The 22,071-nt window shown below is 66.4% G+C and overlaps 1 protein-coding gene and 1 non-coding gene across 2 annotated transcripts in view; both read right to left on the minus strand.

Moving 5' to 3' along the window:
• Nucleotides 1-7,612: 7,612 nt before the first annotated feature.
• DLGAP2 (DLG associated protein 2) overlaps nucleotides 7,613-22,071 on the minus strand; it is a 47,021-nt gene continuing 32,562 nt past the window's right edge. The window contains exons 8-12 of the mRNA XM_036437662.2: nucleotides 18,427-18,512; nucleotides 17,468-17,883; nucleotides 15,198-15,289; nucleotides 9,817-9,969; nucleotides 7,613-8,245 (exon numbers count right to left, since the gene is read on the minus strand). Of these exons, the coding sequence (XP_036293555.1) occupies nucleotides 8,027-8,245; nucleotides 9,817-9,969; nucleotides 15,198-15,289; nucleotides 17,468-17,883; nucleotides 18,427-18,512 (966 nt within the window). The 3' untranslated portion in view covers nucleotides 7,613-8,026. The remainder of the gene's footprint in view (nucleotides 8,246-9,816; nucleotides 9,970-15,197; nucleotides 15,290-17,467; nucleotides 17,884-18,426; nucleotides 18,513-22,071) is intronic.
• Nucleotides 10,021-10,092, minus strand: TRNAC-GCA. The gene has a single exon. It is a non-coding gene; the product is annotated as a tRNA-Cys (tRNA).

Below are 22,071 nucleotides of genomic sequence, written 5' to 3' on the forward strand. Positions count from 1 at the left end.
ACACACACACACACACACACCACCACCACCACCACCAAAGGCTGGGCCTGGAGGATGCGGGGGCCCTGGTGAAGGTCACGGGCTCCTCAGCATCAGCCTCCCCCCCCCCCCCGCCCCCTTTAAGGAGAGCGTCACCTGCCGATGGCACAGCTCCGAGCGGACACGGCTCAGAACAGGAAAATAGCTCCGAGAGGCGTCTGAGACCCCAGGCGGGCCTCAGGGGGCCCCGTAGCTCCAGTTTCTGCACAGAAACCCCCGCTGGGGAGACGTGCTCTGGCCTTGGTGGCACCCTCTCCCACCTCCTTCCTAAAAACAGGTTTCACCGAAACCAGTGTGGCTCCGTGGATAGAGCGTCGGCCTGAGGACTCAAGGGTCCCAGGTTCGATTCCGGTCAGGGGCATGCGCCTTGGTTGCAGGCACATCCCCGGTAGGGGGTGTGCAAGAGGCGGCTGATCGATGTTTCTCTCTCATCGATGTTTCTGACTTTCTATCCCTCTCCCTTCCTCTCTGTAAAAAATCAATAAAATATATATATTTAAAAAATCATGTTGTTGAACAAAAGGGATTTAAAATAAATCCCAAAGCTTATAAAACAAAACAAAACAAAAACAAAACAAAACAGGTTTTCATTGACTTGCTTAGAGAGAGAGGAAGAGAGAGGGAGAGAGAGAAGCACCAATGACGAGAGGGAATCACAGACCGGCTGCCTCCTGCACGCCCTGCACTGGGGCTGGAGCCTACACCCCAGGCTTGTGCCCTGACCCGGAATCCAACCCAGGACCTCCTGGTTCCTGTCGATGCTCAGCCATAGAGCCTCGCCCGCCGGCCGGGCTGTCCTACCTGTGACTCCACCGACCACGGCGGGCGGTGCCGTGACTGCTGCCCGCCGGCCCTGGGCCATGCCCGCTGCCAGCGCCCTGGCGGCCGGAGCTCCCTCCCACTGCCACCGGGGGCAGCGGGCACCAGGGGCCGCGCCTCCCAGGGGGCCCTGGACGCTCGCACCCCGCTCCCCGGCCTGGGGTCAGGCTCCACGTGGGGTGAGGGCCTTCCCGTCTGGGACCAGCGTCCACGCAGCACCACGGGCAGCTGGAGGTTGTTTGGAAAGTGACCGCAGACACGCGTCCCTGGCCCTTCCCAGGTCTGGGCCAACGTGGGAGGAGGCCTTCTGCGGGGGCTGACCCCCGTGTGGGGGCGCCTGCCCCTCCCGTCCGGCCCGGGGACCCCAGCAGGTAATGCTGCCCTGGGACAGGCTGGTGACTGGGGAGACGCCCAGGGCTGGGGCCCTCCCGCCCCCAGCGGGCCCCGGGGCCTGGGAGATGTGGGGGGAGGATGTGGGGTGCATGCTCACGGGGAGCGCGGTGGGAGGGGTGCACGTGGTTTCTCCTGCTCAGGGAGCTCACAGCTGAACCCCCCGGTGGACGCGGACACGCTGCTCCACGTGAGGGCGCCGGGCCGGGCTGAGCACCATCTGGGGGAGAAAGGGACGCAGACCACCCTCCCGGGGAGCACAGGGCACCCGGAAGGAGACTCAGCAGGTTGGCGGGACACAGAGTCCACGGAGGCGAGGCTGGGACGGAGCCACGGAGGGAAGGCCCAGGGTCCGGGAGGGGGCGGCTGAGCGGTGCCTGTAGGGGAGGGGGCTGCTCTCCTCCGCCAGGGGCAGCGCTGCCGTGGCTGCGGGAAGAGGGGCCACGGCTCAGAGGACACGGAGCCTGTGAGGGGGAAGCAGCCGTGGAATCTGTGTGGAGGGCAGACGCCCGCGGGCACCGGAGAAGCCGCGCGGGGAGAGGGGCTGGGCGGTGCCCTGTGGGCACGAGGGCAGAGGGTCCTGTTGGGGTGACCGACGAGGGAGGTGAACGGAGAGAGAGGCTCGGACACCGGCTGCCCACCATGCCACGGTGCCCCCAGCGCCCACGGGGGAGGCAGGCCCAGCCCGGGGCCCGTGCGGCGGCCGGGCTCTGCCCTGGAGACGGTGGAGACGGCTGGGAAAGGGCAGGGAGGACGGAGGGCCTCAGAGAGAAGGCTTTCCTGGCCCTGCCGGGGCTTCTGGGAAGGGTGCTGGCGCAGGGGGAGGCAGGCTGCTGGCCGGACAGGGTGTGTGCGGGGCGGGGTGGGGGGTGGAGGGCACCTGGCCTGGCCCTCCACCGCCAAGTGAGGCAGGTGAGGTGAGGGTCTCACTCAGGCGGGTGATGGGCAGTGGGAAGTGGGTGTGATCTCGGGGGAAGCCCCCCTGTCTGCGGACGGCGGGGGCCGGGCCACACTGCCCCCTGACGGGGCCCGCAGGCTCCCAGACAGAATCACGGGCAGGATGACTGAGGTGCAGAGGGCGGGCTCCCCACGCCTGGGGCCTGAGCCGATGGATGGGCCCCGAGCTCACGGCCGACCTCCCTCCTCGCTCTGCTTCTGCCTGCCGCGGGGATTTCTCTCCGATGCCAGCGGAGCAGCGCCCCGGCCGCTCGCACGGAGCTCACTGAGGGGCGGACAGCGGGAGGCAGGCCGTGGACGCCCATGGGGCTCGGCCGCTCCCACTGGCTGCTTCTGGGGGAGGCTGGTGTGTTTTTTTTAAAATACAGTTTATTGATGTTTTACTGAGAGGAAGGGAGAGGGATAGGGAGTATTAACATCCATGAGAGAGAATCATCGATCAGCTGCCTCTTGCACGCCCCCTACTGGGGATGTGCCCGCAGCCAAGGTACATGCCCTTGACCGGAATCGAACCCGGGACCTTTCAGTCCGCAGGCCGACGCTCTGTCCACTGAGCCACACCGGCTTCGGCAAGGTTGTCGTTTTTAAGTCACAGCCGACCCGGGGAGCGTTGGGGTTCACGGACAAGTGGGGAGGCCAGGTCAGAGCCCTCGCCTCCCTCTCTCCCTCCCCCTCCCCACATCCCCCCGATGGCGGCGAGGTCCACCCGCACCGCGGGCTCTCACTGACCTGAGCGCGGTGCCACGGGACCAGGCCACGCCGGGCCGTCCAGTCTCACTGCGGGAGCAGCCCCCCTCGGGCTGGTGTCCGCGCTCCGGAGGAGCAGGGTCTGTGGAGCCTGGGACGCTGGCCACACGCCCTGCACGCTGAGCCCTGGCTCCTCCCGGCTGGAAAGCGAGCCCCTGGAGGGATTCCTGAGTGGACTCGGCCCCCGAGGGCCCTGACCCGGTGTCCGGAGCAGCACCTGTGTGACTCCCCGGGGCGGGGTCAGACATGGGCACTCACCAGAGACTTTTCTCTGCACCTTGTCCCTCCCCTCCCGGCCTCCCAGGCCAGAGCCGGTGGAGAGAATGCAGGGAGCTCGCCCTGATGGCCACGGGCAGGGACGGCCATGGGCAGGGATGGCCACGGGGCCATGGGCAGGGACGGCCACGGGCAGGGATGGCCATGGGCAGGGACGGCCATGGGGCCATGGGCAGGGACGGCCACGGGCAGGGATGGCCATGGGCAGGGACGGCCACGGGGCCATGGGCAGGGACGGCCACGGGCAGGGACGGCCATGGGCAGGGATGGCCACGGGGCCATGGGCAGGGACGGCCACAAACAGGGACGGCCATGGGCAGGGACGGCCACGGGCAGGGATGGCCATGGGCAGGAGAAGGTGGGCGGGCTCAGGGGCACGTTGATGGGAGGGGCAGCTGCCAGGAGGGCGGTGAGCAGCGGGGACACTCGGACGGCAGGCCCTGGCGCTCGAGGCTGCCCTGAGCTGGGAGAGGGGGCGCACCCACGGGTCACCCAGCACTCTCTTCCCGTGGCTCCTCCGGAGTCGGGACAGCCAGCCGTGAAGACCAGGTCGCTGAGCGCCGTGGCGTGGTGACGGGTGCGTTCTGACGGGCAGACACGGGGCCGTTTGGACAGGAGGCGGGCGATGGGGCGGTGCCGCCCTCGGAAAGCTCTCCGGTCCGCACGGCCGTGTTTCTCCGCGATAAAATGACACAGAACTCACACCAATGAAGAGTGAACATTGCTTCCCAGAAGTTTAATGGCAGAACCGCTTACAGGCGTGGAACGTGAGTGCGAGGCACAGAGGCCCACGGTGGGGGGGGCGCGTGAGCCGCTCTCCGTGACGGACGCGGGGAGAGCCGGCCCGAGGGACAGGGGCCCCAGAACGCAGCCCCTCGCGGCCCTAAAGGACAGACGGACTCGCCGGATCTGACCAGAAGGGGTAAGGGGAGCGGGGCCATGGGGGTAGGGGGCCACACTGCTCGCCCCGACGGGACTGCAGGCCCTGGCAGAAGTCATCCGCGGAGCCGGGAAAGCGTGAGCAGAACGACAGGGCGCCCTCCATGCGTGCGGGGTCTCGCAGGTGCGGTACATATGTACATATTTACATCTTTACATATTTATATTCACATATTTACTTATTTATAGGCTTTAGTAAAAACTCTGACCCCGGGGCAGCTGGTGTCCGGCCCTCCCTGGCCCGCGGATCCTCCGGAGGCTTCGGGGCCGCGGGGGGGCCGAGCCGGCCCCCGGGGGACTGCGGGAACTGAGAGGTCGAAGGTGGTCCCGGGCCCGCCGCTCGAGCCCAGGAGCCAAGCCGCGGACGGAGGGAGGACACGCCGAGCCCTTGGAGTGGAACGAGCACAGTGTGGTGAGCACGTACTGACCTCCGAGAGGAAGGGAGAGGGAGAGAGAGAAGCAGCCATGATGAGAGGGAATCAGGGATCAGCCGCCTCCTGCACGCCCCCTGCTGGTCACGGAGCCCGCAACCCAGGCCTGTGCCCTGACCGGGACTCGAACCCGGACCTCCTGGTTCGCAGGTCGATGCCCCCCCCCCCCCCCGGAGCCGTGCCTCGGGCCCTGGTCACTCCGGTGTGCAGGGCACCCGCGGGCTCCAGCCGCGGCGAGCGCATCGCTGCATCGCGGAGCGCCTGCTTCCGGCTCCTGGAAACATCCGGAAGGTTGAGCTCTGAGCCAGAAGCAGCGGGCAGTGCCCGGAGGCTGTTTCTCCACCTGCACACCCTCAGGACCCTCCTCGGCGCCGGCCGGGCCCGGGTCCGGCTGGTCCTGCCCTGCGAGGCGTGCCCCGCCCGCCAGCCGTGGACGGGACCACGGCCCCCTCAGCCGCCGCCTGCCCTGTGCTCGCCCCCGGAGAGCGGCGTCACTGACCTTCCCACACGAACAGAGTCCGGGGCAGATCGCCCCGCCGTGGGTCCCCTGGCCGCTGTCTGGCCAGAAGCAGGCGCTTTGTCGGCTGTGGCCACGGCGCCGAGCTCAATTCGCATGAGCTCAGAGGGCCCTGCCCTGTGGGTCCCGCCATCCCGGCAGCGGTCACAGGACAGCCGGGCCCCGCGGAGGAGGGAGGAGAGGGACGGGCACTCAGGGGTCCCGCCGCCCGGCCGCCCACGCTGCGGGTCTCCACCTCGGAGTCTGGACCTGCGCTCCACCCAGACGGGGCGGACGGAGGTGCAGACACGCGAGCAAACCCCCGGGCCAGGCCGCGGGCGGGCGGCCCCGTGGGCGGCGCGGGAAGGCAGGCCAGAGGAGGCCCACGCCCGGGAGAGAGGACACGCCGGGGCCGAGCCGCGTGGCCGTGGAGGACGGAGCCGTGGGGCCCGTCCCGGGCCCGAAGCCACGCTCCCGGGCGGGGCCGGCCCAGTCTTTGGGGGGCGAGGGGGTGCAGGGCAGTTCCTGGCCACACGTCCACATTCGCGGGGACCGGTCAGCACATGCTTGTGGGGGTCCTGCCTCCCCCGCCGAGACCACGGACCCGGCACCACGGATGCCAGGCGGACGCAGACATGGCGGGCGGGACCCTCTGACCGTTCAGTCCTGGGAGCCGGTCAGCCTCAGCCAGCCGCGGGCAGCGCTGTCCTGCGACCCCCAGGCCTCTGGCCAGACCCTCCCCCGTCCCTCCCGACGCTCCACAAAGTGGGGGCCCGGCCCTGGCCGGTGTGGGTCGGTGGATAGAGCACCGGCCCCCGGATTGAAGGGTCCCGGGTTCAACTCCGGCCTAGGGCACGTACCTGGGCGGCAGGCTCCTCCCCGGCGGGCCCGGACGGGAGGCAGCGGTCACTGCGTCTGTGCCACATGGGTGGTTCTCTCTCCGCCTCCCCACTCCCGTCCACGCTCCAAGAACCAGCTCGTCCTTGGCTGGGGGTTCACGGGACAGGGGAGTGGGGATGGGACCCCGGAGCTGGGTCTCCGCGGGGACAAACGAGCTGGACTGACGAGCATGTATTCCAAACGGCTTTATTTCTCTCTACAGGTGAGTGCGTAGACATGGCTTCTCTCTGCATTCGTGAGGGGCTGCCGCGGGGGCGGGCGGTGGACGCTCCGCTGTCCCACAGCCGTCTGTGGGACCTCGGGGGGCCCAGCAGGCCTCGCCACATTCTGGGGTTGGCTAAGCTGTTCGCCTCCGAGCGGTCGAGGCCAACACTGTGTGTGGGTGTGGGGGGGAGGGGTGGTTCTGGATAAAAATGTCTACAAAACATAAAAAACCGAAACTAAACCCAGGGAGTCCGTCCGTTGGGGTCGGGATCAGAGCGCCTGGGTCCAAAGCAAACACGAGTTCTCCGATCGCAGAATCCGTCAGCACACGCGTGGCACAGGGCGCGGCCGGGAGACGGGCCCGGGCGGCCCCCGCTGTGGCTCCCACGGGGGCACAGACGGCCTCGTGGCAGCACGTGGCTCGGCCAGGTGTTCATTCAGGTAGAAAAAGCGCTCGGATGCTCCGGGGAGACAGGGCTCCCGGTAGAAGAATATTCCGGGGAGATAGTATTATTAGTATTACTTTTTTTGCATTTTCAAGGATATACATTCGTACTGATTTTTGCTTCCAAATATATTTAAGGCTGTTTGGTAAACTATATACCGGATATGAGCTTCACTGTACAGGGTGCTGCTCTTACAGGGAGTTCTTAGCGACTCAGCTTTAAAAATAAAACTGAAGCGAGACAGACATGCGTGGTGTCCCCCGGCTCCGAGGCGCCCATGCTCGGTGCGGGGGCGGGGGGGCCCTCACTGCACCTGGGCAGGTGCCGGGGCACAGAGCTGGGGGCGGCTAAAGTGCGAGTCACGGGGCGGACAGGGTGCCCCGTGGGGCGGACGCGGCTCTGCCAGGGAGGGGAGGGAGACCTGCCGGGGGCGGGCGGAGGACGGTGTGGGGCGCGGACACCTGTCCCAGGGGGCGGGGACCAGTGGGGGTGGTGGTTCCATTTCTCCTCTGACAGCGGCCGCCTGTCCTTCTGCCATGACAGTCGCTGTGGTGACATGGACGCCAAACGGAGCCTTCGAGAGAGTCCTTCCTGCTGCTCAGAGCCCATCGAGCCTGAGCCCTCAGCGCTGTCCCGGCTGCAGCTGCGGCCGGCGGGCGGCCAGGGCCGGGTCTGCGCTCTCCTCTCTGCGCGATGAGGCTGGCCCGGCCCGTCCCTTCGCCTTCCCCGTCACGCGGTCCTTCCCGCTCCACGTTGCTGGTTTTCTCCAGGGCGGCCCGTGGCCCTCCGACAGCCGCCACACGTCCTGTCTGAGCCCCACGCGGCGGGCGGGGACGCCGGCCACGGCCCGCCACGGGAGCGCCCGCCGCCCGGACCCCGCCTCCACCCGTGTCTCTCCCCTCCCCTCCCCTCCCCTCCCGTGCAGGGAGCGCCTCGCGTGCCGATGGTGCGGGGCCTTCCCGGGTCAGACCGGCCTCTGGGTCGTGGAGACACACGTGGGGCAGTGGCTGAGGGTGCCTTCTCGCGGTCACCACACACTTGGCACACAGAGGAGGGCTGGTCGCGGGCCCGGGAGCGCCCGGGGTCTCCCTGCGCGGCGGGGGGGGGGGGCCGCGGGGGGCAGTGCCTCCAGGGAGGGGGAGATGCACCCGTTTGAACGTGTTTGTTGTTCTTGCCTCTGATTACCTCACGGTTTATAAAAATAGAAATAACAAAATGTGGGCGGTCCCTCCGCAGAGGCGTGTCCTGCTCCTGCGAGGTCCCCACTGCCCGCCCGCCACCATCCGTGCGTCCGGGAGCTAGAAAGGCCGGCCTGCGGGCGGCCGGGCGGGCGGGCCCAGAGGGCCGGGGCCTGTGGCCGGGGCTGTGACCAGGGGCCGCTCCTAGAGCCGCGTCTGGGCCTCGGGGATGTAGATCTCGATGCTGTCGGCGCGCTCGCCCGTGGAGTTCTGGCGGAAGGACGCGGCCCGCTTGGCGGCCAGCAGGCGGCGCCGGGCCTCCTGCCGCTGCCTGTCCGGCAGGTCCAGGGACTTCTCCCTCGTGATGGGGAACTTCCCTTTGGGGGGCTTCTTTGGTATCGGAGGGGGCACCTTCCGCTCTTCCTGAAAGCACACACAGCGAGGGCGTCAGGGCCCCCGCCCCCTCCCTCGGCCTGCCCGCACGTACACGCGTGTCCCCTCACATGCGTGGGCTGGGGGGAGGCTGGCACATGCGCAGGTCTGCACACGCGCAGCGGCGTGTCCTCGGTCTCCATCTATTTAATTCCCGCCTCAGCTCGGGCCGTGGCTGCCTCTGGGCCTCTGGGCCACGGGGCCACGGGCCGGTCCTGTGAGGGTGTCCCTCGCACGGGGCTCCTGGGCCTCCGGGAGCTGTGTCCTGGCTGGAAGCGTCCTCAGGGCCGCGCTGCAGGCGGGGCTGGGTTCCCTCCCATCAGGTCAGAGCCGCTCAGCAGGCTCCGCGCCCAGGGCTCTATTATAACCATCTTCCTCATCTTCACAGCTCTGCCCCAGCTCTGCCCCAGCTCTGCCCCCCCAGCTCTGCTCCCCCCTCAGCTCCCGCCCCATTCTACCCCCCCACTCTGCCCCCAGCTCTGCTCCCCCCCCAGCTCTGTTCCCCCCAGCTCTGCCCCCAGCTCTGCCCCCAGCTCTGCTCCGCTCCAGCTCTGCTCTGCTCCAGCTCTGCCCCCAGCTCTGCCCCCCCCAGCTCTGCCCCCCCCGGCTCTGTCCCCCCCGGCTCTGCCCCCCCCAACTCTGCCCCAGCTCTGCTCCCCCCTCAGCTCCCGCCCCAGTCTACCCCGCCACTCTGCCCCCAGCTCTGCCCCCCCCGGCTCTGCCCCCCCCCGGCTCTGTCACCCCTGGCTCTGCCCCCCCGGCTCTGCCCCCCCCAGCTCTGCCCCCCCCGGCTCTGCCCCCCCCGGCTCTGTCACCCCCCCGGCTCTGTCACCCCCCCGGCTGTCACCCCTGGCTCTGCCCCCCCGGCTCTGCCCCCCCCCGGCTTTGCCCCCCCCGGCTCTGTCACCCCCGGCTCTGTCACCCCCCCGGCTCTGCCCCCCCGGCTCTGCCCCCCCAGCTCTGCTCCCCCCCCCCTGCCCCGGCTCTGCATTAATCACTGCCCCGTGTCTGCTGCACTGACTCCCTGTCACTGCGTTTGAACAATGTCGGTCTAGGACATCAGACTGATCACTCAGAGCTCCTGGAGGAGCGGCAGGGACGCCGCACTCGTTGCTAAGGCAGCCCCCGCGGGAGCCCAGGGCGCGGCGTCTCTCTCGTGGAGAAATCGCTCCCAGGCTCGGGGGTAGCAGAAATGCCGCCTGCTCGCAGGGCCCCGCCGCCCGCCGCCAGGACATGCCTTCACCACGGTCTGTGGTGAAGTGCAGGCGTGCAGCCCCGCCAGGAGGCTTATCCGGAGCAGACGGCCTGGCAGCCTGTGGGGGCCTCTTAGTGTGAAAATAACTCCGCGGACAGACCGTGCGGGGAGCGGGCGAGACGGACCTGGGAGTCCGGTCAGCGTCTGCTCTGGACTGTTCCCGACCGAGATTCGGCAGGGAGGCTGCCACTGCAGATGGTCAGTGATCTGAACTGCATCCCAGCGTATACGTGCACGTGCACATACACACGTGTGCACACACGATCCCGCATGACCAGCCGCTTCTGCGTGGGCCCCGCTCACTCACCTTCCTCTCCGGGGACGCCGTCAGCTTCCAGTCGCTGAGCTTCAGCCGCTGCAGCTCATCGAACTTCATGCTGACGTCCTCCACCGAGAGCTGCAGCATGTCCCAGTAGCCGGCCAGGTCCTGCGAGGTGGGCCTGGGCATGGCGCCGGGGTCCTGGAACACAGCGGGGCGGGCGGGACCGGTCAGAACGGGAAAAGGCTCCCGAGGGGGCACCCGGATTCGAACCGGGGACCTCTTGATCTGCAGTCAAATGCTCTGCCCCTGAGCTATGCCCCCTCCTGCTGACAGCGGCGGGCGGTGAGCAAAGACCTTCAGCGTCCACTCACACGCGGCTGTCCTTCTGACTCAGCGAGCCGCGCGGCCTGCTCGGCTGCACCTGCGGCTCTGACGCCATGACCACGACCGCGCTCTTCCCGGACGGCAGCGCCCGGTCGCACCGGCTCGGCAGGCCCTGCCGGTCCCGCTGCGCCTGGAGGCCGCACATGGGGCGGAGGCCGCATACAGGCAGAGAGGGAGGCCAGGGCAGCCGCGGTCTCCTCCCGCTCCCCGGTGTGACCTCAGCCGCCGCAGTGCCTGCCTGGCTGCCCCCCGCCCCCCGCCCCGGCCCCCCTCTCCTCCAGGCGTGACCTCAGCTTCCGCCGTGTCTCCGCCCTCACAGCTCACGACTGCGCCCGTCTTCCCTTCCGCCATTCCCTCCTGTCTGTGATACGGTGCATTTCTCAAAAACACGATGGGAAGGCTACACGTGGTGTGACTCCAGCTGTGTGGCCTCCCCGGGGGAGACGGAACTGGGGGGACAGAGGCAGGACGGGGGAGGGAGAGGGGGAGCCCGGAGGGTGTGGGCTCTGAGGTGACGACGGACACACGCCATCACACGTCTGTCCCAGCCCGCGGGGACCATGGCGTGTCCGCCTGAGGGGTGGGTGTGAGGGCCGTGCAGGGGGTGGGGGGGTGGGGGGGGAATCTCTGGCCTTTCGCTCAGCGCGGCCGCGAACCTAAAACGCTCTCCATGTTAATGCAGCTTACTGAGAACGTGCAGACGCCGCCTCGGCCACATCGCACCCCGGGCGCTCACTGGGCCTGGAGGAAGGTGGCGAGGGCACAGCGTTCCCGGCTCCCCCGTGCTGGAGCCGCGGGCCGGTGCGCGGGGAGGGGAGCTGGTGCCCGCACAGGACCTGCTGCACCGCGGTGGGGACAGGGCCGGCCTCGCCCCCTGCCTCCCACACAGCGACCGGACAAGGGGCCATTGCTGCTCTGAGGGCCGGCCGGGCGAGACCCCGAGGGGACCGGCGGCTCTGGCCGGGCCTCGCTCAGGGGGCCCCACCGCGGTGCTCCCTCTCCCAAGCCTGCGGGACAGGCAGGCAGGAGCTATTGTCTGCATTCAAGCTGAGCCTCGCTCGCTCCCCAGAGGGCTGGCCCTGCCGCCCGCCCGCCCGCAGCCCCAGGGCCCAGGCCCTGCCTCCGCACTGGGCCTGCCTGCGGGAGGCGCCTGAGTTCGCAGCCCCGGCGAAGCACATGGCTCCGATCGGCCAGGGCCCCCCTGGTCACACAGGGACTTCCTGTGGGGAGACATTCCTCTGAGCTGCTTAAGCTGTGGGTCCTCGGCCTCCTCTTCATCGCCGCCGGGAGCACAAAGGGCCTTCGGCTCGGTCTGGTTTGAGTTGCCTCTGCGGCTCTGGTCTGCGTGGGCACATGGCACAGGCAGAGGGCCCGGCTCCCGGCCGCAGACGGACTCTCCCTGGAGGCTGAGCCAGGGGCGAGGTGCCGCGGCGTCTGTGCCATGAGCCCTCTTCCCCGTCCACACGGTGCTCCCCTCCTCCAGGCCTCACGTGGGGGAGGAGGGAGCTCGGGGTCCATTTAACGAAGACACTGCCCCTGTGCCTCCCGACCTGCTGACCCCAAAGCCCCGCCTCACGACCCCATCCCTCTGGGGTCGGGATTCTGACACCTGAGTTTGGAAACAAAGTGATCACTTTTTTTTTTTTTTTTTTTTTTTTTTTTTTAAGAGAGAAAGGGAGAGAGATACAAGTATCAATGATGAGAGGATCATTGATCAGCTGCCTCCTGCACGCCCCCTACAAGGGACCGAGTCCACAATCCAGGCCTGTGCCCTGACCGGGAATTGAACGCTGACCTCCTGGTTCATAGGTCGGTGTCCAACCATTCAGCCACACTAGCCAGGCAAAAAAAGATCACTTTAAAAATATATATTTTTTGTTGATTTCAAAGAGGGAGAGAGAGATAGAAACATCAAAGAGAGCGAACTATTGACCAGCTGCCTCCTGCACCCCCCACCCCCCACTGGGGATCAAGCCTGCAATCCGGGCATGTGCTCTGACCAGAATCGAACCTGGGACCCTTCAGTCCGCAGGCCGACGCTCTATCCACTGAGCCACACCAACCAGGGCTGCTCACCTTTTTTGCTGTTAATCCTCACCTGAGGACATGTTTCTATTGCTTTAACTACTGAGCAACACTGGCCACGGTCAAAAATGACCCCTTTGACCCCAGCCCCTTTCTGTGGGAAGCAGCCAGAGGGCAGCTGCCAGGGACTTGCCCTGGGCCCTCCCAGCCCTCCTGCCAGGCTGGCTGTGTCTTGTTTTCTGTGTGAGGCGGTTCCAGTTCTGCGCCACCGGGGGGCGCCCGTGCCCTTCGCAGCCCTGACACAGGCTGCAGCACAGCTGGCACCGGTGCCCTCCCTCCTGTGTCCGCTCAGCCCTGGCCGTCGCCTCGGTGACCGTGCGGCCGTCAGACCCACCACCCGGCCCCAGGGAGGTCAGGGCCCCTGGCCCGCTCGGTCCTCATCGGTGTCCCCGGGAGCTGGCCGTGTCCCCTCTGACGCGGGCGGGCCGTCCTTTTCTGAAGACCGGGCTCTGGTCCTGGCGCCCGCAGTCCAGGTGCCCTGCCCCCAGGGCAGACATCGTCCTCGCAGTGGGCTCTGGGCCGACAGGCGGGCCCGGGGCCCTGGGAGCAGGGGGTGCCGCGTGGCAACCGGCACAGCCAGGCCCGGCGCCCGGAGGGGTGCACATTCCAGTCCCCGTCAGTCCCCGTGCGCTGACGGATTCGCATAAACGCCACGGGGCCAGGCCAGGCCCTGCCCCGGCAAAGCCAACCGGCAAAGCCAACCGCCGAGCGTCCCCGTGGCGCTGCCTCCACGCAGGCCCCCGCGCCTGACGGGACGCCGCCGCCCGCTCCCCCTCTCCGTGCCGGCGTGCGGACAGGGCGGGCGCCCGGGCACGCAGCCAGAGCCTGAGGGTGAGCCGGGCGGCCGCGGGGCGGGCACTGGCACGGCCGCGTCTGAGGAGAGACACGGGAGGACCCAGGCGCTCCCGCCCAGGGGCAGCCACCGGCCACGGCTCTCACTGACCCGCTCCTTCACCGGGAACTGAGGGGCTGACAGGGAGGCAGCGACACGCCTGTAAACACGGGAGCACACGCTCCCGCCGCGTCACGTGTCTCCACCGCCACCTCCTGTCACAGCGAGGCGGTGGCACTTCGCGGCGCACTCTCACGGGGTTAATTGGAAAATATTAGAGAAAGCATGCTTCAGACGATCCCAGTCACAAGGGACAGACTGCAGCGCGGGCGCTCCGCTCGCTCTGATGTCTCGGACACCCTGTGCGTTCCCCGTCTCCGCGCAGATTACAGCCTGAACGAAACCATCACCCCCACTGCCCCCCCCCCGGCCCCCACCGCCCCTGCCCCCTGCAGCGGGAAGCGATTTGCATGTTAATGGGTATCTGGTCTGAGGAATCAACGTCTGCATCGCAGAAGGCCGCACGCTAACAGGAATCCGTCAGTCACTCCCCCAGCGAGCACGTCCTTAGTCAGACAGGAAACGTGGGCAGGTGCCAGACACTCGCATGCGCTTATACATGGGTGTGTACGCATTTATGTGAGATTGTGTAACACGCTTAGACGTAGAAACATTTACATGAAAGAAAGCATATATAATATAAACACGTCCTGTATAATAAAAGCGTAACAGGCACATGGACCGAAGGGCAGAACGACCAGCCACTCTGATGTGCGCTGACCACCAGGGGGCAGACGCTCGTTGCAGGAGCTGGCCCTGTGGTCGGTGCGCTCCCACAGGGGGAGCCCGCTCAGCCAGTCGGCCGGCGAGCCGCGCGCCGGTGGTGGGAGCCTCTCCTGTCCCGGCTGCCGGCGGGCAGAAAGGGGTGAGGGGCCCGGACTGTCAGAGGGGTGTCTGCCTGCCAGCCCAGGGGGCTGAGGGACCTGGCCCAGCTGGCAGGCGGACACCCTGTGAGGGGTCCTGGACTGTGAGTAGGTGCAGGCCCGGCTGAGGCCCCCCTCGCCCCCCAGGGCACAAATCTCGTGCACTGGGCGGGCCTCTGGTATATTAATATGCATACAGGGTGTCCCCAAAAATGTGTACACACTTTAACAACAGATAGCTCCATTTTGAAAATGCAACGTATATTATTTTATTTTTAAAAAATACATTATCATTGATTTCAGAGAAGAAGGGAGGGGGAGAGAGAGATAGAAACACCAATGATGAGAGAGAACCATGAATCGGCTGCCTCCTGCACGCCCCCTACTGGGGATCAAGCCCGAAACCCAGGCCTGTGCCCTGACTGACAATCAAACCGTGACCTCCTGGCTACAGGTCAATACCCAAGCACGCACCACCCTGGCTATGCTGGCATGCATTTTAATGAAGTTATTCAGAGAGTGTGCAAAGTCCGGTTTGGGGGACACTACATGTAAATGAATGGCTTTTCTTCCCTCTGGTTTTCAGGGAGATCAGAACCAAGTTTAGTGCCAACCGTATGAACTCTCAAGTTCAATGCGATATTCATTTCGCCCCTGACTGTCAAAAATAAAAATGTACTATGCTAATCAGGCCGGACTTCCTTCCGGACGAAGCCGGGCTGCGAGGGAAGCCCAGGTGGTGGGTGCCGGAGGAGCCGGAGCCGGCAGTGGGGGAGGAAGGCCTGCGCCGGCACGGATTGTGTGCATTGGCCGCTAGTAAAATATAGAGCCCACGTTATTGCTAAAATCTCTTCTTTGTCTCTTTAAAGGGAGTTGTTTGTGTATTTCACGGAAGCCACCTCCTACCCTTGTCTGTGCCCGTGAGTCTCTGAGCAGCCACCCAGACCCCTCTCCCGCCCCAGGGTCTGGGGACCGCCTGGGGCAAAGACCGGCTCCTGCAGGCCCGCCCCTCCACCACTCCCAGCCTCACAGTCTCCGGGCCTGGGGCGCCCCTCGGAACCTCCAGAGCTGGGCGGTGCCCTCTTCGCTCTGTCTGCGGAGGGAGCATCTTTACCGAGCCAGACAGGGGGGATGGGGAGGAGCTCGCAGCGCTGCCCGGCGGGGGGGCGGGGGGCGGGGGTAAAGGAGTGGCGGCTACTCACCAGGTTCTGTTGGCAGAGCCAGTAGAACTGCTGGAACTTCTGGGACATGAGGAGCTGGGCGCTGCCCACGGCACTGCGGATCTTGCCGAGGACTGCGGGCACAGACAGAGCGCTGAGCAAGGGCGGCAGGACACCGGGAGCAGGTGCCCCCGCCGCGGGGTGAGGACGCCCCTTTACTGCCCACCCGCCGGGTGCTTTTCATTCCCCCAGCTCGAGGGACACTCACAGGCCACCACCTGTCAACAGTCCCAACGCCCTCGTCAGCGTGGGGAGGAGCTCGGTTTACGAAGGTGCTGCAGCCTGGCTAGTGTGGCTCAGTGAATAGCGAGTTGGACCAGGGACTGAAGGGTCCTGGGTTCGATTCCCGGTCAGGGCACAGGCCCGGGTTGCGGCTCCATCCCCAGGGCAGGGCGTGCAGGAGGCAGCTGGTCCCTGATTCTCTCCCATCAGGGGTGTTTCTCTCTCTCTTTCCTTTCCTCTCTGGCATCAATAACCATATGATGTGACATCAATGTGATGGGAAAGGGGCATGTAAGCAGGAAGCCTTCCTTCTCCGGGCCGAGGCTGTGCTCTGGGCCGGGAGAGGCGGTGTGCACACACACAGGAGCGTGCCTCCCTCCCGGCCCCGTGCCGGCTGCGAGCTCACGGTGAGGGAGCCGATCGGGAGGAAGCCGCTCGGATATCTGTTATCTCCTCCCCTGGGAGTGCATCTGCACGCCAGCGCTGGCGGAGGGAGGAGGGCGCGGGGTGCAGGGCGACGCTTTAGGGGGCGTGAGTAGCCAGATGGCCTTCCCCCTCACTGCTCATAGGATCCCCGTGGCTGAGAACAACTCTGCCCTGGCCGACGCTGCAGGTTCCCGCGGCCCCTTCCTGTCCACGCCGACCTACGCACGCCCCCTTCCGTCACTGCCCCGTGCCACACACTCAGTGTGTCGCTGTGGGAGGTGCAGTGAACACCAGGGGCCGGAAGGTCCACAGGCTCAGGGGTGGCATTACCGTCTCCTCCCAGTCCTCCCGCTGCACCCAGGCCTCAGCTCACTCCCTCACTGACCTCAGCCGTCCTCACCCAGGACATGTGGAGGGCCCCCTGGGAAGGCACAGGGACATTCTGTCAGCTGAGCCCCAGGTACTGGCAGAGTCCTGTCCCAGTTACACACCACCCCCTCCCAAGGGGGGCGGTGTTATTCAGTTTCTGACTTATCTTTGTCCAGGTATCGGCAGGGGCGGGTCTAGATATGTAAATCCAATAATGCTAGGCCTAGTTAAGAATGCAAATAAGCTGCTTTGATCCTAAGTTTTGGTGTTACTTCCTGGAATTTTTGGGTATAAAAGTAAACATGCTGTGTGGCTCAGTGCCTGCTGCCTCTCCATCAGAGAGGATGGCGCCCACCTGGCTCCCAGCTTTATGAATCTATTTCTCTGTCTGCTGTTTCTTTCTTTCTTTAATTTCTTAATCCCCAGCTCCTCCACTCAGCAACAGGACTGTCTCCTTTTCCGTGATGGAGATGGACGCGGAAAAGAGAGAAACATCTCCCTCCCCCACACGCGTTTCCCCGGTGTTTTTGGAGAGGGGAAGGGAAGGGAGAAGACAGAAAGAAACATTGCTGTGAGAGAGACACATCGACTGGTTGCCTCCCGCATGCACCCTGACTGGGGTGGGATTGAGCCTGCAGACGAGGTACGTGCCCTTGACCAGAATCGAACCTGCACTGTGACACTTTGGGGCCTGGACGGATGCAGTGTCGGCAAACTCCTTAGTCCACAGAGCCAAATATCAACAGCACAACGATTGAAATTTCTTTGGAGAGCCACATTTTTTAAACTTAAACTTCTCCTAATGCACTTCTTCAGAATAGACTTGCCCAGGCCGTGGTATTTTGTGGAAGAGCCACACTCAAGGGGCCAAAGAGCCGCATGTGGCTCACAAACTACAGTTTGCCCACCACGGCTCTACCCAGGCCAGACTCAGCACTGACTCGGCTTGGAATGATGCCAAAGCTATTTCTTATTAACCCAGGACAGCAACAAACTAAAGGACGGTGGGGAGGACCCAGGCCCAGCTGCTGCCTGGACTTGGGGGCTGGCCCGTGGCTGTGGCACCCAGGACGCACTACCGGCCGTGGCACCTGACCACGTGGGACTCGGGCCTTCCACGTTTCAGCTGCACGTCCCTGTCCACGGACCAGCGGCTTCCCGGGCACAGGTGGGAGCCATCACCCCCAGGGACCCCCTCAGGCCCAGGCCCTCCCGCCGGCCCGGCTCCGGCTTACTTTCCTCGGCCAGGTCGTTGTCCTCGGCCTCGCGCTCCATCTCCTTGCACCAGCCCTCCATGCGCTGCGTCTCGGCGTGCAGCAGCTTCAGGAACCAGGCGCCGTCCCGGCGGCAGGGCGACGCCCGCCCGCTCTCGGCCACGTCCAGGGCGGGCTCCAGCCAGGGCTCGGGCGGCGGCAGGGGCGCGGCGCCTGCGGGCGCCCGGTAGTCCTCGCGGTAGCTGAAGAGGCCCTGCGTGCGCACCGTCCGCAGGGCGCCGTACTGCGTGGGCGTGCTGGGCTCCGAGTGCCGCTGGAACGAGTTGCCGAACTGCAGGCCCTTGTCCTCCATGGTCACCTGGCCCGGGAAGCCCTCCAGCTCCAGGTCCGCCTGCACCGCCGCCGTCACGCTGTTGGACCGCTTGAAGCGCCCGTGCCTGCGGGAGGGGGCGAGGGAGGGGGGGAGGGGAGGCCTCTGAGACGGGCCTCGGGGGACCCCGTGCTCCCCGCCGTCTGCTCCTCCACCCACCACCCCTGGACTCCGCTGACTGGCCCCCCACACCGCCCTGCGTCCCAGGGTCCGCTCCTAGGTGGACGCCCGGCCGGAGGGCTGAGGAAGGCCCACAGATCCTTCGTCTGGCCCGGCCACGGCAGCAGCCGTCAGCTGGTTCAGGGCTGGGCCGGACCGAGCAGGCCGTCTTTAAGGGGATGCTGTGTGTGACCCGAGAATGACGTTATAAACATCCACGCGGCCCCGCAGAACCAAGGCTCCCCGCCCCCTGCCCCCCGTCTAGACAACGCCCCAGGGACGGGAGTCTCTCGGGCACCAGGAGGGCCCCGCATGCACCAGCCACACAACCCCCAGCCGCGTATCTCGTTTCCGCCAACAGCACCATGACCGGCCTGACCGAGAAGCCGGCCACCAGGCTCCTGACCGCAGCCCAGGTTCGGCCACACCACAGTTCGCAGGGGCTGCTTACCTCTTCTCGTCCTCCACCTGCACGCCGACCGAGTGGTACTCCCGCAGGCCGCGGCTCTCCGTGTCCGAGTCCGTGGCGGTTTCCACCTGATTCAACACAGAACGTGGCGCTTCAGAACAGGGACACGGGGCCTGGGCCGGCCGGCCCTGTGCGTGCTCACGGGCCGTGATTAACTGTGTTTGTTCAGGGAACGCAGAGCTGCCCGCGGCTGGGAAAACCACCAAGAGAGGGCCACGCTCTCATCGGTGACAGTGCTGCCGCCGTGTTTCACCGGATGCCACACCGCCACTCACACCTGGACTCTGCTGGGCTGGGCCACCACCACCACCACCACCGGCCTTGTGGTGGCTGCACCAGCACCACCACCACCACCACCGGGCCTCAGGGCTCGCCCACACCTTCGGGGAGGGAACAGCACAGCTCGAACCGGAGAGCGAACGACAAGGAACGATTCCCTGGAGCCGGACGGCGTCTGTGTCCACACGCACACAGGGAGCAGGGCGGGCCGGGGCAGCCGCCATGGGCCCAGGAGGGCCGCGCCCGCAGGGTGACGCCAGCGCAGGCCAGAGACCTGCACCCACGGGCGGCCGCCTAGGCAGGAAAGTCTCCCCAACCCCACACAGCGCCGTCCGCAGCGCGACACCCACACGAGGGGCCTCCTGTGAAAACAAAGCAGCCACCGTCCTCGGCAGGAGAGGGCCGCGGAACCAGAGGCCCGTTTATCTGAGCATTAGCCCCCCTTTAACGAGGAATGTGACGGGGCGGGCCGAGGGCCCTTTGACCTCCCTCCAAACTGAGAACGAAGCTTCAAACTCGTCTTTCCTTAAAAACACTGGCGACTGCTGCCCCGCAGAGCGGCCACACCCTCCACGCTCCTGTGAGCCACGAGGGCATCCTGGGAGTGTGATCCGTGGCTGTTCGGGGGCAGGGCCGCGGCTCGGCAGGGCTCGGCCGCTCGACGGGCGGCTCACAGAGGTGGCGGCACTAGTAGTGGGCGGTGACTTCCTGCGCGCTCAGACGGGCTCAGACGGCCAGGCGGCAAGGACGTGGGCTGAGCGTGTATCAGATACGCGGTCCACACGGCCCCTGCCTTCGTGTCTCCCTGCACCGACCGGCTGGGCATCAGGCTGGTGCCCGGCTTGCGGGGGCGGGTGAGGGTTCACACCGATCTCTCCGATCGCAGAGACGCTCTGCTCTTGCCAGACTCAACGCCGGGCATCCACCGGTGCCGGGGCCCCTGGGGGTGGCCGGGCACGCCCATTTCTGTTAGTGTAATTCTGAAGAGGCCTGGGAGCCACGCCTGTTGTCGGGCCACTCCCCAGTGTCAGGCGGGCCGTGGCTCTGAGGCATTCTGTCCTCATTCTCGTGTCTGACGGAGCTCCACATGAGGGGATCGTGCGGAAAGCCGGGCCCCGTGGCCCCGTGGGAACGTGGCTGCGTGGGACGGCGTTTCGTGGCCAGAGCCCGTTTGCTCGTTCCTCTTCACGCAGGGATGACGGTGACCTCTGGTTCCTCAGATGCCGCCGTGAGCACACGCCTCCACGTGGTGTGCACGCAGCTCCCTAACAGGGCGCAGTGTCGGCGGCTATCGTCCGGCTGGGCTGCTGCGAGGGTCTCGGTCCACGGGGATGGCCAGAGGTTTCTGTACCTGGGCCGCTCGGCCTGCCCTCCCACCAGTAAGTGCCGGCGGTGTGCTTCCCCCGTCCACATGCAGGGCTCTGTCTAAGGAACGGCGTGCGTCCTGCACGGGCGGGACGGGTTGTCGAGGCGGGTGGCATGTGAGAAGTGGCAGTGACTCACGGCGCAGCATGTGCCTCCGAAGTGGCCGTGGCCACGGCTGGACCACCGGGAGCTCAGGACACGATGTGGATGGACACTGAGCCGCAGACACACACTCACAGGCTCACACGCACCGTGTAACGCAGCCAAACACAATCACGGGGTTTTTCTTCTCCAGTCGGCATGGCTCTCCCTGCCGATTCCATTGTTTTCACAGAGAAAAGGGTCACCTTCGGGGCTGGCTGGGCCTTGGAAGGTTGGGAGACCCGGGCGCGGGTTCAAGGCCTTCGGCCATTCCCTCCGATCTCAGACACGAGGGCATGGACTGCTCACTGGAGGTGCGTGGGCCCTGCCTTCGGAGCCAGCCCCACGCGTGTCGGGCCCGGGGGCTCGGACAGCGGGGCAATGCCGTGGGAGGGAGGAGGAGGGGTGTGAGGGGGTGTGATGGACCGCACAGGCCTGGGCTCACGGCCCCCGTTTCAGAGCCGGGGCGCGGCAGCCTCCCGCCGACGGGAGCACCAGCGCCCGGAGAGGAGCTTCCCTCACGGCGGGAAGGAAACGGGCCTTTGCCAGGAGGAACGCCAGGGCGATGCTCACACATTTCAGTTTGAGAAGCACATGCGTGTCTTCAAGTGCACCAGACCCACGTGTGCGGGACACAGAGGGGGAAGGGGAGTCGGTGAAACCCCCACATGCTGAGTGAGCGCCACCTGGCTGTGTGTGAGGCTCCCTAATGTGTGGGGACCGCCCCCCGGGGCGCAGCGGGCGCCTTCGCAGAGGCTGTGCAGGACCCTCGGACCCGGAGCCCTCCCCCGTCCCCCCACCCGGCCATGGTCAGAGAGGCTCCTGGGTGAATGCTGGTGGCAGGGGGGAGGGAGGACAGTCCCGAGCCTGACCTGCTTAAGAAACAGGAGTGTGGGGGGCCAGAGAGTGTGTGTGTGTGCCTGCATATACATGTGTGCGCACACATGGGCATGATTGTGCATGTATGTGCGCATGAGTGTGCCCTCATGTGTATAGTGTGTGCATGTTAGGACAGGCCCATGTGCCTGGGCCCATCCCGTGTGCGGCCTGGATCTGCAGGACGTCAGGGCTGGTGAGCTGATACCTGAGCCCCTGGTGTCCGAGGGACCTGGCCGGGTGCTGGGGGCGGGCCAGCAGCTCCCGAGCTCGGCCACCACTCTGTGCTCTCAGCCCCTCACCCTCAGCCCCTCACCCTCAGCCCCCTCACCCTCAGCCCCCTCACCCTCAGCCCCGCTCAGTCTCAGCCCCTCACCCTCAGCCCCCTCACCCTCAGCCCCCTCACCCTCAGCCCCTCACCCTCAGCCCCTCACCCTCAGCCCCCTCACCCTCAGCCCCTCACCCTCAGCCCCCTCACCCTCAGCCCCTCACCCTCAGCCCCCTCACCCTCAGCCCCTCACCCTCAGCCCCTCACCCTCAGCCCCTCACCCTCAGCCCCTCACCCTCAGCCCCTCACCCTCAGCCCCGTCACCCTCAGCCCCGTCACCCTCAGCCCCTCACCCTCAGCCCCTCACCCTCAGCCCCTCACCCTCAGCCCCCTCGCCCTCAGCCCCCTCGCCCTCAGCCCCTCACCCTCAGCCCCTCACCCTCAGCCCCGTCACCCTCACCCCTCACCCTCAGCCCCTCACCCTCAGCCCCTCACCCTCAGCCCCTCACCCTCAGCCCCCCTCGCCCTCACCCCTCACCCTCAGCCCCTCGCCCTCAGCCCCTCGCCCTCAGCCCCTCACCCTCAGCCCCGCTCAGTCTCAGCCCCTCACCCTCAGCCTCTCACCCTCAGCCCCTCACCCTCAGCCCCTCACCCTCAGCCCCCTCACCCTCAGCCCCTCACCCTCAGCCCCTCACCCT

This window comes from Pipistrellus kuhlii, unplaced genomic scaffold (assembly GCF_014108245.1).
Source record: "Pipistrellus kuhlii isolate mPipKuh1 unplaced genomic scaffold, mPipKuh1.p scaffold_m20_p_148, whole genome shotgun sequence".
Taxonomy (NCBI): domain Eukaryota; kingdom Metazoa; phylum Chordata; class Mammalia; order Chiroptera; family Vespertilionidae; genus Pipistrellus; species Pipistrellus kuhlii.